This window comes from Ranitomeya variabilis, chromosome 2, assembly GCF_051348905.1.
Source record: "Ranitomeya variabilis isolate aRanVar5 chromosome 2, aRanVar5.hap1, whole genome shotgun sequence".
NCBI classification, from domain to species: Eukaryota; Metazoa; Chordata; class Amphibia; order Anura; family Dendrobatidae; genus Ranitomeya; species Ranitomeya variabilis.
This window is the reverse complement of record NC_135233.1, coordinates 253,017,870-253,031,722: the sequence shown is the minus strand read 5'-3', so window position 1 is coordinate 253,031,722 and position 13,853 is coordinate 253,017,870. Positions and strand designations below refer to the sequence as shown.

Sequence of the window (13,853 nt, the reverse complement as noted above, 5' to 3'; positions counted from 1 at the left end):
AGAAAAGGTCCACGTGCCTGAGGTTGCCCACCCCTGATCTAATTCATCTCTACAGATAAATCACAATTACCAGCCAACAACATCCATTATGCTCTGGAGTTGTTGAACCCTTAAACAAATCGTGGTGATCATCCGGGATCACCAAAGCAATTTCATGAGCAAAGTATAGAAACCCATCCAGAAGGAGATTTAATAGCACGTACAAACCACAGCGACCTGGCGTGGCATTGCTTTTGTAATATGTATAAATGTTAAGGCTATTTCCCATTGGAAACTTACAACCATTGGGAAAGGCTCCATTGTGTGCCCCATCGTTGCTCAAGGACCGTGACATATATATATATTTTTTTTTACTTGAAGGCATAGTTAAATAAAATCACATACTTGTCCATCTCCTTGCAGATGGTCTCCTCAGCCATACCCTTAAGTCGGGAGTAGAACCAGAGATGTTCTTCTACGGTCAGTTTGTCAAAGAGCACATTGTGCTGAGGACACATGCCCAAGCTTTTCCGGATCTCGTTCATTTCCGTGCGGATATCATGTCCATAGATGGTGGCAGAACCAGAAGTTGGTGGAAACAGACCTGTGAGGATGGACCTGTTCAGAGCAGAGAGTGTCAGGATAAATCCAGTAGCTGCAGATTTATGCTGCAAATCTGGGTTGAGGTTGCAACAAAATCTAAAAGGTGTAAAATTTATAGTGAAAAATCTGGGACAAATCCTCACGAGAAGTGACGTTTTGTGTGGATTTCTACTGCTTCATAACATGGATGGGGTTTTTAAAACCCGATCCGCGTCTAATGAACCATAATCTGCAAATCTGGAACTTGAGAATGCAAAAAGGGAGAGAGACTTACATGGTGGTGGTCTTTCCAGCTCCGTTGTGTCCTAGGAAGGACACTACCTGGTTCTCGTGTAGATTGAGGCTGAGTTTGTTCAGTGCCAGCTTTTTACCAGTCTTGTAGATCTTAGTAAGCTTGTCAATGCAAACAACTAATGGGAGGTGATTGGGTTCCTCCTCAATGCCACGTGTCTCCTCTGGGGCATAGAATGAAAAATTCATTTTTGCCAACCATGCCAATGAATGCATCATAGAAATAAAGGAACAAAGCCTACCTAGTCTTCGGCTCTCCATGGCACAGGCTTGGTCTTCTTCCATGATGCTTAAACGAGTTGGTCTAGACCATGGCCAGGACCATTCCCAAGTTTCTATACGGCCACTCCCAAGCCAATAGGATCGTTGGAAGGGAAAGTACCAAGGACGTGGAAGTCCATACATGCCTAGAACAGGAAGCATTTTTACTGACTTGCATAGGACTTCCATTTTGGAAAACAGTGAATGTTTATTCCCCTGAAGCATTACCTGGATGAACAGCTTCAATGTACCAGGTCAAGATGCCGTACACTACCGCGTCAATTATCAGCATCATCATGGACAGCATAAGGTTGAAATCGTCGCCTTCCACCGGAGACTGGCTGAATGTCTTCCACTGGATTCCTACCCCTGCCACCTCATACAATGCAAAGTACTTGGAGCCGAGGCCAAAGGCGGTTGTAGACATGAGAGACTGTATGGGTAGAGAACAATGCACGGTACTTTAGGGGAAGTATGGCAGATGATATTTGTATTGTCGTGCACATGATGAAATACTTACAGCAATACACTTCTCGAAGGCGGTGATCTTATCATGCGCCACTTCTTCCCTGATAGCTACGTACATGTAGGGGACATAGCTGAGGAAGTAGATGATTCCACCACAGGCAGAGGCCAACTTGGCCTTGGAGTAAAGTACAGACACTAAGAAGCTGCAGAAAGATGCAAGTGAGATGTGTGAAAATAATGCACCAACGCATGTACATATGGATGTTAGCAGATCACAGGCAGGCCCTTATCAAGCTTTATAGCTGATTATCTATGGGGCTACATGGCAACTTTGGCCACAATGTGACATATAGGTTGTACTGTTGCACCTAATGAGGTGGTTGCATTAACGCCACTAGAACTGTTGCAAACATCCAAACCTGCTGGATTTTTGGTTGCATGTAAGATGCCAGTAACTGGGACGTATCTGCGATTTGGCAATATATATTTATTTACATCCCAACGGAACCTCTTAAGTCATAAACAAATCACACCCACTTTAGGGTTGCACAACTTATCTGAAACATGTAGTCATGTGACCAAAGTGGTCATGTAGCTCCAGTCCAGAATATGAGCAGCGGTCCAAGATCACAGCAGCTGCTTATCCTTCTTCCATCCATAGATACCAGATCCATCCTGCACTTCAACAATACTCACCAAAACATGATGGTGGCCACGGCATAGATGGAGAGGAAGAGCCAGATGATGAACACATTACTGTGCATGAGGACTTGGCCATATTTCAAGATGCCAGTGAGAGCTGTCACTGAGATGGAGAGCTGGACAAAGCCTGTAATAAACCAGGCCACCCAGTGTACCGCATTATTCAGACCCATCATCTTCATCACCTGCGGCCACCAAAGACGCAGAATGCAAACATCAATAAACGCTATGTATGCAATCTCAGTGGATGTGTTTTAGAACTCTGACTTTCATTACCTCTTTCAGACGATGTTCCTTCTCAGCGACAATGTGTTGGATCATCATGGCCACGGAATAAACCCACGAGATGACCATGCAAAGCGGCATCATGTGCTCGATCACAAACAGGAAGCTGCAGGCGCAGAGTAAATGCGATCACGCTATATCCCCATATACAACAATAGTATTATATGCATACATACAAAAGCCATGCTTACTCGTCACGTGTGTAACATGGATACGGAAATATCTGCACGTAATTCCCAGGTTCCACCACGTCGTGGCCCACGATGGTGTTAATTAAGGCTCTCTCCATCATATCTGTAAAAAGAATGGATGCAATTCATCAACGTTTTATATCATTTTCTTTATCTTTCAAATACACTTTGTGTTTCAGTTCATCATCATCTCTGCTTGCAGTCAGTGAATGGAAACACTGTTCATGAGCCTGTCTGGCTGATGCATGTGCACTGCCAGTATAAGAATAAGACTGGTTTCACACATTTGTGAAGAATGAACCATGCCGAGATTGAAAGATCATGCCCAGCTTTAAACTAAATGCTTCAGAAAGCGTGAGGCAGCCAGGGCCGGATTTTCCCATGCGAGCATGCTGCATGTATTACGGATATGTGTGCAGCGCCCCAGAGTCCTGGTCGTTGCAGTACTGATGCTCCGCCGCTAAGGGGAGTGTTGGTACGTCTGATGGCACTAAAGGAGTTCACCTGACCAGGTATCACAGGCACCAATACACTTCACAGTCTGGCCTCCAGGGGGAGCTAAGGGTGCTATGTATTAGGCCACTCCTCACAATCTGGTAAAACTTGGGGTTAGATAGGAAGTTAGACAGAAGCTGACTGGGTTGGAACCAGGCAACATCCTGTGGCAGAGGGTGTTGCAGGGGAAGATTCAGGGGGGTCCCTGTCAGGGGTGGGATCCTGACAGAGGCCTAGCGAACAGAAAGAACGTTACGGGACCGCGCCTGCACTTCATTGCGGCGGTACCCCAAGAAAGGACAAGAAGCGAGGTTTATTGTGAAGAGTGAGAAACGAGATCAACGCAACAAGGAGATAACACCAGTAGGAGTCGTGCTGCAAGACCGAGGCAACATCCTACTGAGGCGCGTAGCCGGTGGCCAGAAACGCCGAGGAAGTATTGAGCTCCAGGCCTTACTTCAAACCTACGGCAGGACAGTCAGTTATAGGCGGGCTGTCTCACTCAAATCACCTAAGCAGACATAGGGGGCAACAGTTGGAGAGGGGCAACTCTAGGGTCCCGGAAGAGCTCCAGGCCTACCCGTCATACGGGTGCGTCCTAGCCATAGCATCTGGGGGACGGAGAAGAACATCAGAATCAGTTGTGAGGGAACTTCAGAAACAGACACAACAGTTGTGAGGACTATCCCGTGGTGCTAAGCAGGGAAGGACTACAACACACAAGCGCTAGAAGGTAGGCACAGATTTCCACCTGCAAAGGGAACTCTGGAGGTGCCATCGGACCGGCCGGTCTCAGACAGCCCTGTTAACCGTACTCCGGATTGAGGATCCTGAAGCCTTCAGTAAAGAGGTAAAGAGACTGCAACCTGGTGTCCTCGTTATTCATCACGACCTGCACCACACCACATCATTCTCAACTTTCACTGGACGCCCCTCAGCAGGGTCACGGACCGGGTCTAGCCACCGTGACAATCCCAGAACCGAGACAGAGAGGCCCGGTACCGGGTACCCCTCGGCCCTGCGACAGTGGGGGCGCTCCATGTGTAACCGGGCTAAGGCCACAAAGAGCTGCCGCTGGGTGGACAAGATCTGTGCAGACATGCAGCTTTACCATAAGTCAGCATAATGTCCAACCTAATTGTTACTAGTTATGCAGTTTTGCTGCTCGCCTGCAGAACAAGACCTGCTGCTTTGTGGTCCATCTTTATACACTGTAGAAACCAATACACACTTGCCAGTTGCTTATTTAATTTTTTTCCCATTTTCCATTCACTGATGGTAAACAGAGATCTTGACAACCGAGGAATTGAACCAAAAAAAGACAGCACCGTTCATCTTGTTACAATTCAGTATGAGGAGACTATAGATAATACTGACCTTGTATCCACACAAAGCCGTACAGGAAGTAGAAGCGGCCCCCGGTGTTGGGTCCCGGTCTCCAGTAGGCCCGACGGATTTCATTCGTTTTTTCGGTAAAACTTGAGTTTTGTCTGATCTTGTACATGACGTGCGGAGGGAGCGAACCATCTGCTTTGGTTTGGAAGATGACACCTACAAGTGGAAATAGCAAAATGTAGCAGAACAAGGTATTTGTGTGTGACGCCGATCCAGCGATGTGTTCACTTGTAACCAGGGTAAATATTGGGTTACTAAGCGCAGGGCCGCTGGACAGCTCCCCAGCGACCACACAACGACTTACTAACGATCACGGCCAGATCGTATCGCTGGTCGTGATCGTTGGTAAGTCGTTTAGTGTAACTCCAGATTAATAGATCACAGGCTGCACATGAGTCAACAGTGTGATGCAGCAGCAAAAAAAGGCAAACACAGTTCTAGGGTGTATTAAGAGAAGCATAGAATCTAGATAATTTGAAGTAATTATCCCCCTCTACTCCTCTTTGGTCAGATCTCATCTGGAATACTGTGTGCACCACATTTTAAAAAAAGAGATTGAAAAAACTGGAACAAGTTCAGGAAAGAGCTACCAGGTTGGTGAGCGGACTGTAAAGTATGAACTACAAGGAACAGTTAAAGGATCTGGGAATGTTTAGCTTGCAAAAATGTTTTTTTTTTTTTTTTTTTTTATTTTGTGCAAAAATGTGTACACCAGAAATAGTTTGGCAGAAAAAAAACAAAGAATACCACAAAAATTACTTGAAAAAAAAATTGCAAATAATAAATCACATTGGAAAGGTCTACGTGCAATGAAATGTCCCATTGCAATTGCTAGGGCAGCAGATGACTGGACACTCCTCTGTTACCGCATACATAGCACAAACTCACTTGCAAACACTGTTACGTTGTCCTGATACGCCTGGTTCAGGGTGTAATTCACGATGCTGTCCTCATTGGGGAATCCCTTAAAGATGTCTACACTGACCTATTCAAGAAAAGAGCAAAATCTCATAATGTCATGTAACCAACAGAAAGTGCAAATAAGGCGCCATATTGCGACCTCTCCCCCACCTTAGACATAAAGTGCGTCCACCCACATGCTGCGTTGTCGATGGTGTCCAGCTGTTGCAGTAAAGTGCTGACATTGAGTGCGGTGAAGTTGGAGCTGAGCACCCGGCGGAGTAATTCACTGTCAGAGCCATTCTGGAACTCAGGAAGTTTCTGAAGATAGCTGGTAACCTGCAAGAAATTAAATCCGACAGCACCAGAGTCAAAGTGGCAGGAGGCGAGAAGCAGAGGTACTGTGAAACGCGTCGGTGACAGATGCGGAGGACACCCAGTCTCTATGGGCACAGAGTGACCGCACGCTCCTGTCTGATCTCATCACGTCGCTTCGCGCACTGACGGATCACTCACCTCCTGCAGGTGCTGCATACGTTGCTGCAGCATGCCATCCTCCAGCAGACTGCGGATCTCTGCAGAGATGTTCATCCACATCCCGGCGTATTGCGTCACGTTCCCCACAAATGCAAATGTCTCGTTGGCCTACAAGATAACAGAATATATATTATTCCCATCAGCATTATCCTGCACTATTTAAGTTGGTGCAATTTATTTGGGAATCAGATTACATTTTTTATATGGGCACCATCTGGCACTACTGATACTGGCATTGCATGGCATCTATATGGGCACCATCTGGCACTATTTACATGAACATTGCAAGGCATTTATATGGGCATCATATCACAATATTTATATGGGCATCATCTGGCACTATTGATATCTGCATCATATAGGATTATTTATATGGGCACCATTTTGACAAGGGCATCGTATCACATTATTTATATGGACATTGGGAACAGTTTAGCACTATTGATATGGAAATTGTAAGGTATTATTCATAGAGGCATCATACAACATTAATATGCTTGATACCATTGGGCATTGTATAAATTGGCACTACTGCTATGGGCACCCATGTGGCATTTTTTTGGCCTTCTATATTCTACTTTACCCGATCTCTGGATGTTGGCATCTATCTGGGTGTTAGGAGTCTTATTCTAGGCACTGCATAGCTATTATTTAATAATGGCATTGCACTACTTGGTTTTCTCATATTCCACAGCTCTTTCACACGATGTCGGTAGTGTATATCCACCATATGTGCTGGGAAAGCTCCCGTCACATCTTAAATTGATCCATAGACACCCATTCACACATCAGAGGCCAGAAGAGTGCCCCGTGGACCTCCACGTGGTATCTGTACAGAGACATGCAGTGCTTGTTCTTTTACACTATGTGGCAGTATAACTCCGTGGCATCCACTAACTTGTACACTCCAGGTTTCCATCGGTAAACCCTTTGATTTCCTTCCCCCCCAAAAAAAATAAATAAAAAATTTGGACCCCAACTTTAAAATCCTGCATTATTCACTAACCCATGGTGACTGCAGCCAGCCAACCAGCATGTTGGTCTTTGAGTATGAATTCAACAAGACCCATAGGATAACTCTGCCCCACACAATCCTACAGCCAGCCCAACAAATCAGCATATTATGCAGACACCCATCCTAATCCAATGCATTCACTTATAAAATGCAACATAACCGAGATGTTGAGGATTTCTTACCTTGCGGATGACTTTGTCCACCTCTGTTCCCACAGGAGAGTAGAGGATTTTGGGGTTGCTGGTCATAAGGTGCACAAGAAGCCCAAGGTTCCTTTGCTCTTTGCTGGTAAAGCCCAGGGAGCTCATATTCCCCTGCTTCAGAGCTTCTGGTTCGATGGTTCTGAAACATGTAAGAAAAATAAGTGGAGGGTTAGTATGAAACGTGTGGACCAACCACAGAGTCGCGGGTGCTCTGGAGAAATGCACCGTCCCTGCGCTCTCCTCCTTCCAGTCTATCCCACACTTTCATTTCTAGCACTGGTAGTGATCATCACTGGTGACCCTACTCTGCCTAAAAGGTGTTGTATCAAGCATACAAGTTATTCCCTATAAATAGGAATGGGGGCAACACATTGCTGGAGGTCTAACTGTTGAGTCTTTCCCTGATCCTGAGAATGGATTGGACTCCCAGAGATCAATAAGTTACCCCCTAGCCTTTTTAATTTTGCAGAACCCTTTTCAGGCAGGATTTTACAGTCAATTTAGCAATGGGAAATTTATGGCACAAAAACTTTTAGAACCCAGAGAAGACTGCTAAATTAGTTCAGGCACAAGACCTGAACCCTAAACAAATTCAGACCCAAGAGAAGGCCTCTACATTAAAAATCAGACTCAAAAAGAAGACCCCAAACTAGAAATGTAGGTAAATTGAGACCCCTATATGTCATCAGACTCTAACCTCCAAATTAATTTAGACCCGAGAGGACATTCAGAATACAGATCAGACCACTAAATACATTCAGTCACCATATCAGAGTGCTAAATAAATTCATGGATCAGACTCCAAAATCCCAAATTTAATCAGTCTCCAGACCAGACCCCAAATTAATTTAAACCTCTACATTTAGACACCAGAGAGGACTCCTAAATTAATTCAGACCAGCATATAGATGGCTATATGAATTCATAAACAAGACCACTTAATAAAACCATAGCCCAGACCCCTATACTCCAATTACACAGAAGACCTCAAATTAAATTCAAACCCCAGACCAAACCCTTCAAATAAATGGAGACCCTACATCAGAACCCAAAATTTAGACCCAAGACCCCAAAATTTAATCAGCACCCAGAAAATACCCCATAATTAGATCAGACCTCTAAATTCAGACTAGACCATGAATTAGACCACTTTTTCAGACCCCTTCCAGTGAATAGCTGCACTCCACAGTTGAGCCGACCTGTAATGGGACATTACTGGCGCAGTCTCCACAGTACCATGCCCTCACTATATATCGGGCACTCACCGGTTGATGCCACACAGAATGGGCTGCAGTCCGGCCCAGAGCTGCACGAAGGCTGAGAATTGGCTGCGTGGGTTTTCTCCGTCGGCCTCGCTCTCCTGGGCTCTGACCTCTTCCCCATCTCCGGTGGCGTTGGCATTACTGCTGGTGTTATAGTTCCAGTTGGTGGAATTAACCAATGAGGGGCTGGCTTTGCTGGCACAGGCCCCTTTGGGCAACAGCTTGGCCAGAGCGGAGAGTATATCCACGTCTTTGAGGATTTTCTCCACTTCCAGCAGGTCCCCCAGCAGTGAGTGCAGCTGGTGCTGTGTTTCGGTGGCATTTACCTCATCAAGGCGCAGCTGTAATAAACATTGTAAACCATTGGCTACAGCAGCGACTACAGTGCCCAATGGGGAAGAGCTGTCAAAAATTATAACCCTCTCTGATCTACTGCACTGCATGTATACGTCTTCACTGGAGGTTACCGAAACAGGCGGATCAGGATGAAAAGAATTATAAATACCGGAAGGTATATGATTTACTACAACAGTTATGAGGCCGAATGGAAAAAAGGGGTCTAAGATACAGAATATCACAATAGTAATCAGCAGGGAGCTGGTGGTCTCTTTAAAGGGAATGTGTCATCAGAAAATTACCTAATGTTTTAATCAAGTTTGTGAGTTCTATGGATTTTTTCTTTACTTCTTTCTTTCTTTTTTTAGTTGCTATGTTTTATTTGTATATCAGAATCTGTAGTAAAAATCTTGCAATTTTCACCCCCCCGGCCCCAGAGGCTTTTTTCAGTTTACTTCCCATTTCAGAAGATGCACCTGTACACTAGGAACAATGGCCGGATCTTGACCCTATCTTGTGTACTGAAGCATCTAATAAGCATGTGCAAATTACATTTTGAAAGGAAGAGGAGGAGGTGAGCTGTGTCATCAACTAATGCAAATGATGAATCTGGTGTTATCTACTGTATATAGAGGTGTTATTAGCCATTATATTATTATATTGTGAATGGTGGATCCTGTGTTATCACCTGTATATAGAGGTGTCATCAGTCATTGTACAGGAGGAGGAGGTGAGCTGTGATATCACCTATTGTGAATAGTGGATCCTGTGTTATCACCTGTATATAGAGGTGTCATCAGTCATTGTACAGGAGGAGGAGGTGAGCTGTGATATCACCTATTGTGAATGGTGGATCCTGTGTTATCTCCTGTATATAGAGGTGTCATCAATCATTGTACAAGAGAGTAATATACTTGAACTCACAGAAAGAATATGGGTCCTGTGTAATCGTAAATAATGCCAAAATAGCTTCATATATTTACCCATAAGGTGACTGGATGGTAAGTGTATACTCCTGATACACATTCAAACACACGAAAAAAGTAAATCCCCGGTATAGCCAATATATTTTATGGACCAAAACCATAAACAGCGGTAAATCTAGTAATTAAGTATCTTACCCATGGTGAATGTAGTCAAATACCGGGGTACCCGATCAACCCCCTGACGCGCATTTCACGTAGGCTTTGTCATTCCCTCTTTTCCCTTTATGGGCGGTGGTCACTGTGACAGCCCTGGGGTTTTGTACTTTTTTACGGGCATCCAATGCTTGAATTCACACTGAGGTCATGTGTATACTATTTGGATTGGGTGTCAGATAGTTAATATTACACATAGCGGATTATACCAGTACCATGGTTTTGGTCCATAAAATATATTGGCTATACCGGGGATTTACTCAGTTCTAAACTAGGGCCTTCGTCTTTGTTATATTTTTGTGTTATTTTGTGATTTAATTGTGTTTACAGTATTTATAATAAAATGTACTATTTTTAAACTTAAATGTTTTCCCGTGTATGGAACTCCATTTTTTTCGATTGTACAAGAGAGGGAGGAGGTGAGCTGTGCCATCCCCTCTTGTAAATGGTGGCTAATGTGTTATCTACTGTATATAGAAGTATCATCATTCATTGTACAGGAGAAGGAGGAGGTGAGCTGTGACATCTATTGGGAATTGTGGATCCCATGTTATCTACTGTATATAGAGGCGTTATCAGCCATTGTAATCCAACCTGTGATAATGAACCTGTTGAAAACTTTTAATGAAAGAACAAGAAGTACAAGTTTAAAATAGCCCCGGTAGCCACTGTGTAACATTACAAAGATCCCTATTTTTTTTTAATAAAGATCATTCTATTAAACATTGCAGCCTCCTATGAGAGAGTGGTATATAAAATAAGTAATTTTCTGATGACACAGTCTCTTTGATAATAGGTTGTATAGGAGGGTTTTACTGTTATTGCAAAGCAGCTGCCCATGAGTATGGGGTTAGTGGGGTCACATACCCGGCTGACCGTTTTGTGTATGTCCACCTGTTCCTTCAGTTCCCTGGCCAGTCCTTGGAAGCGCTCGGTGCGAGCGGGCTCGCTGCCAGCGCATACGGTGCTCTTATAGGAGATCAACAACGGACGTTTGGCTTCAGATACCCCCAAGATACTTGCGAGCTGATCCAGGCTCCCTTCACATGTCAAGTACTCCAATTCTTTAGGAGTGAAGAGAATGTCCTAAAAAGAAAGACTCGTAAATGATATAAACAGCTTCGTGCCGCATGCACCCAGCTCGCACCGGACATGCGCCATACCTCCAGCTCCTTCACCATGGCCTGAGGATCGTAGCTTTCAGATGAGGTATTGGGGATGGCAAGGCCAAGTGCAAGGGTCAGGAGCCGCAGAAGTGCCAGTCTATGGGAAGATTTCAGAGGATCTTGGAGCGCCTTGTGTATTAACCCTTCCTGGAATGATTTCCATTTGCCTAAAATGTTCCCCTGTAAAAAAAAAAAAAAAAGGTGACAACCAGGGTAACAATCCACAATCTATGAATTGTAATATGAGCAATTATTCAAGTGACTACATACAACTAGGATCTTGACCCCTAGGATCCCCAATCATCCCAAAAAATGTCAGTCAAAATCAGCATTTTCAAACCGAGGCTGGACAGACAGACTGAGATGGTTTAGTGAATCCTGCATTCAGAAGGGGCTGGACACAACATGATCAGTGCCTTTCCAGTATCCAGATTGGATGGACTCCCAAAAGTTGGATCCTCCCGAACTAGCGATATCGCTTTTTTAGCAATATGCCATCTCCTTTGTGAGATACTCACACCCACCAAAAAAAAAAAAAGAAAAAGATGTAAAACACATCAGTTTACAGCTAGAGATGGGCGAACCCGAACAGTAAAGTTCAGCATCTTTACCTAACACCTACTGTGCAGGCATGGACACTGAACACGGACTTCACCAGGAAGTCCATCTTACTGTCCGGATTCAGTCCCCCGGACACTGGGTGTTTGTTGCGCTATCACGTGCATGACAGCACAACAAACACAGCTTCTGATAGGCAGTAAAATCATTACCGTCGGTCAGACAGCAACAGTTCTCACACTGTCAAATGATAGCTTGAGTGCGCAGCTGTCATTGGACACCGTGGGAACCACGGCTGTTTGATCGGTGGTAATGATTTTACCGCCTATTAGAAGCTGTGTTTGTTGCGCTATCATACACATGACAGTGTGGCAAACACTGGATGTTCAGGTCCCCCCATTCACTAGATCCAGGTACTGTTCTGGTACCCAAACTTTTTTTTTTTTAACTGTTCATCCGGACTCGAACATCCAGGGGTCCGCCCATCTCTACTTACAGGCTAAAAGGGTCTTCTCCCTAGCTTGGAGCTAGATGTCCATGAAGGGCAGTGATCTTCCAGCTTGTAGTGTAGGCATTCAGAACACGTTGGGAGATGCAGCTTCACAGTATCAGAATGCAGAGTACTGACATATGTCATTGGAATAAAAGTGACGCTACAAGCTGCTTACAGGGGGTGCCACGTTTCGGGTGGGTGCCTCATTACTAGACCCATATGATGGTGACCCAACACATGCCATTAAGTGTTAACAGGGAGTTGGGGGGTTGGGTGGGGGTTCAGAGAACACTCACATGGAGATTGAAGATTTGCCCCCCTGCTGCCATGGCCGTGTCCCAGGGGCTCTTCCCTGGTAAATCATCAGTAGACATGTGCAGAGAGCTGAAGAGCAAGCGGTAAACCTGAGGAGGCAGAAGTATCAGCTGTTGGCCGGGGTAATGTCATGGTATAAGGCGGGAAGTAGGAGACAGACATACAAAGATATGCAGGCTTCCCCAGCAGCACCAAGTACTTCAGGAGAGGATTGTGCTGGTCACAGATGGAGGCAGGCATGATACAAGAAGCATATTTTTAGGGGGGATAGAGGGGAGGGTGTCAGACAGAGCATGGGACCCTAGCAGTACAGGGTATGTAATGGAAAGTGTGCTGATTGGATGGGAGCGGGTGTCATAAACTGTTACACAGTGGACGGAGCCGGGGCCCCAGCAGCACAGAGGAATTCAAAGGAGGAAAGTCCAACTATTACAAGTGACTGAACCTTACAGTTACCTCTTGAAGGTTTATACTGGAGCCGGCCAGTAAGTCAACAACATTACTGGGCAAGGAGAGATTGGACTGGAGGAAATCCCGGAAGTCCGTTTTGTTTTTCACTACCGAATCCAAAGTAAATCCTGCAGTGAAGAACACACAGCACAGTTAGCGGGTCACAGCACAATGCTCATTTCTAGCAGAGGCGCTGTGTACCCAATTCTGGACATAGGAGAGGTATAGCGATGTGCAAACATACATATCCCTGGGCCCAGCTGGGGACGACCAGGTGTACGAATGTCCCGCACTGGGCCTGACCAGCTGGATAAGTTGCAGACCTGTCTGTTCCTGTACCTGACTGCCGGGGAAAGTGGTTCTCCAGGGAGCTGTGGTCACTGCTCAGCGATTCCAGGTGGTTCTTCAGAGACTCCAGCTCTTCCCCCAGCCCCGGCCGCTCAGTATCAAACAAGTTACTGTTCTCCACCAATTCTGTCAGTCGGTCCAGGAGCTGCGTGACCCTGCAGGGAGGCAGGACAGGGGCCATTACACATCATATATATTCATGGATATTCATCCGTGGAAGTGCAAGCACAGCGCGAAACGGCCGACGTCCTCCCCTACTCACACGCATTCCTACTCCCCCGGCCATGAATCATGTTTTGAAGATGGAATAAAGTGGTTACACATGAGATCGGTGAGTGCCTTCTCTTCTTTTTCTTGCACATGGATTATATATATTCATGGCACCTACACCAGGCTCGTCATTACACAGCACCAGACACAAACGGCTATAGCCGATCATACTGCCTGCTGAGCTGTGCATC

The 13,853-nt window shown here is 45.3% G+C and overlaps 1 protein-coding gene across 3 annotated transcripts in view; it reads right to left on the bottom strand.

Annotated features, from left to right (window-relative positions):
* ABCA2 (ATP binding cassette subfamily A member 2) overlaps positions 1 to 13,853 on the bottom strand; it is a 78,726-nt gene that overhangs the window by 17,535 nt on the left and 47,338 nt on the right. For 2 of the 3 annotated variants that reach the window (XM_077284624.1, XM_077284625.1), the window contains exons 4-22: positions 13,384 to 13,547; positions 13,051 to 13,172; positions 12,576 to 12,683; positions 11,226 to 11,408; positions 10,930 to 11,148; positions 8,591 to 8,928; positions 7,305 to 7,464; positions 6,087 to 6,215; positions 5,742 to 5,909; positions 5,559 to 5,655; positions 4,653 to 4,826; positions 2,781 to 2,883; positions 2,581 to 2,695; positions 2,299 to 2,489; positions 1,655 to 1,805; positions 1,363 to 1,567; positions 1,116 to 1,280; positions 857 to 1,037; positions 385 to 597 (exon numbers count right to left, since the gene is read on the bottom strand). In XM_077284624.1, the coding sequence (XP_077140739.1) occupies positions 385 to 597; positions 857 to 1,037; positions 1,116 to 1,280; positions 1,363 to 1,567; positions 1,655 to 1,805; positions 2,299 to 2,489; positions 2,581 to 2,695; positions 2,781 to 2,883; positions 4,653 to 4,826; positions 5,559 to 5,655; positions 5,742 to 5,909; positions 6,087 to 6,215; positions 7,305 to 7,464; positions 8,591 to 8,928; positions 10,930 to 11,148; positions 11,226 to 11,408; positions 12,576 to 12,683; positions 13,051 to 13,172; positions 13,384 to 13,547 (3,186 nt within the window). The remainder of the gene's footprint in view (positions 1 to 384; positions 598 to 856; positions 1,038 to 1,115; positions 1,281 to 1,362; positions 1,568 to 1,654; positions 1,806 to 2,298; positions 2,490 to 2,580; positions 2,696 to 2,780; positions 2,884 to 4,652; positions 4,827 to 5,558; positions 5,656 to 5,741; positions 5,910 to 6,086; positions 6,216 to 7,304; positions 7,465 to 8,590; positions 8,929 to 10,929; positions 11,149 to 11,225; positions 11,409 to 12,575; positions 12,684 to 13,050; positions 13,173 to 13,383; positions 13,548 to 13,853) is intronic. The other variant, XM_077284626.1, reaches the window with a different exon arrangement.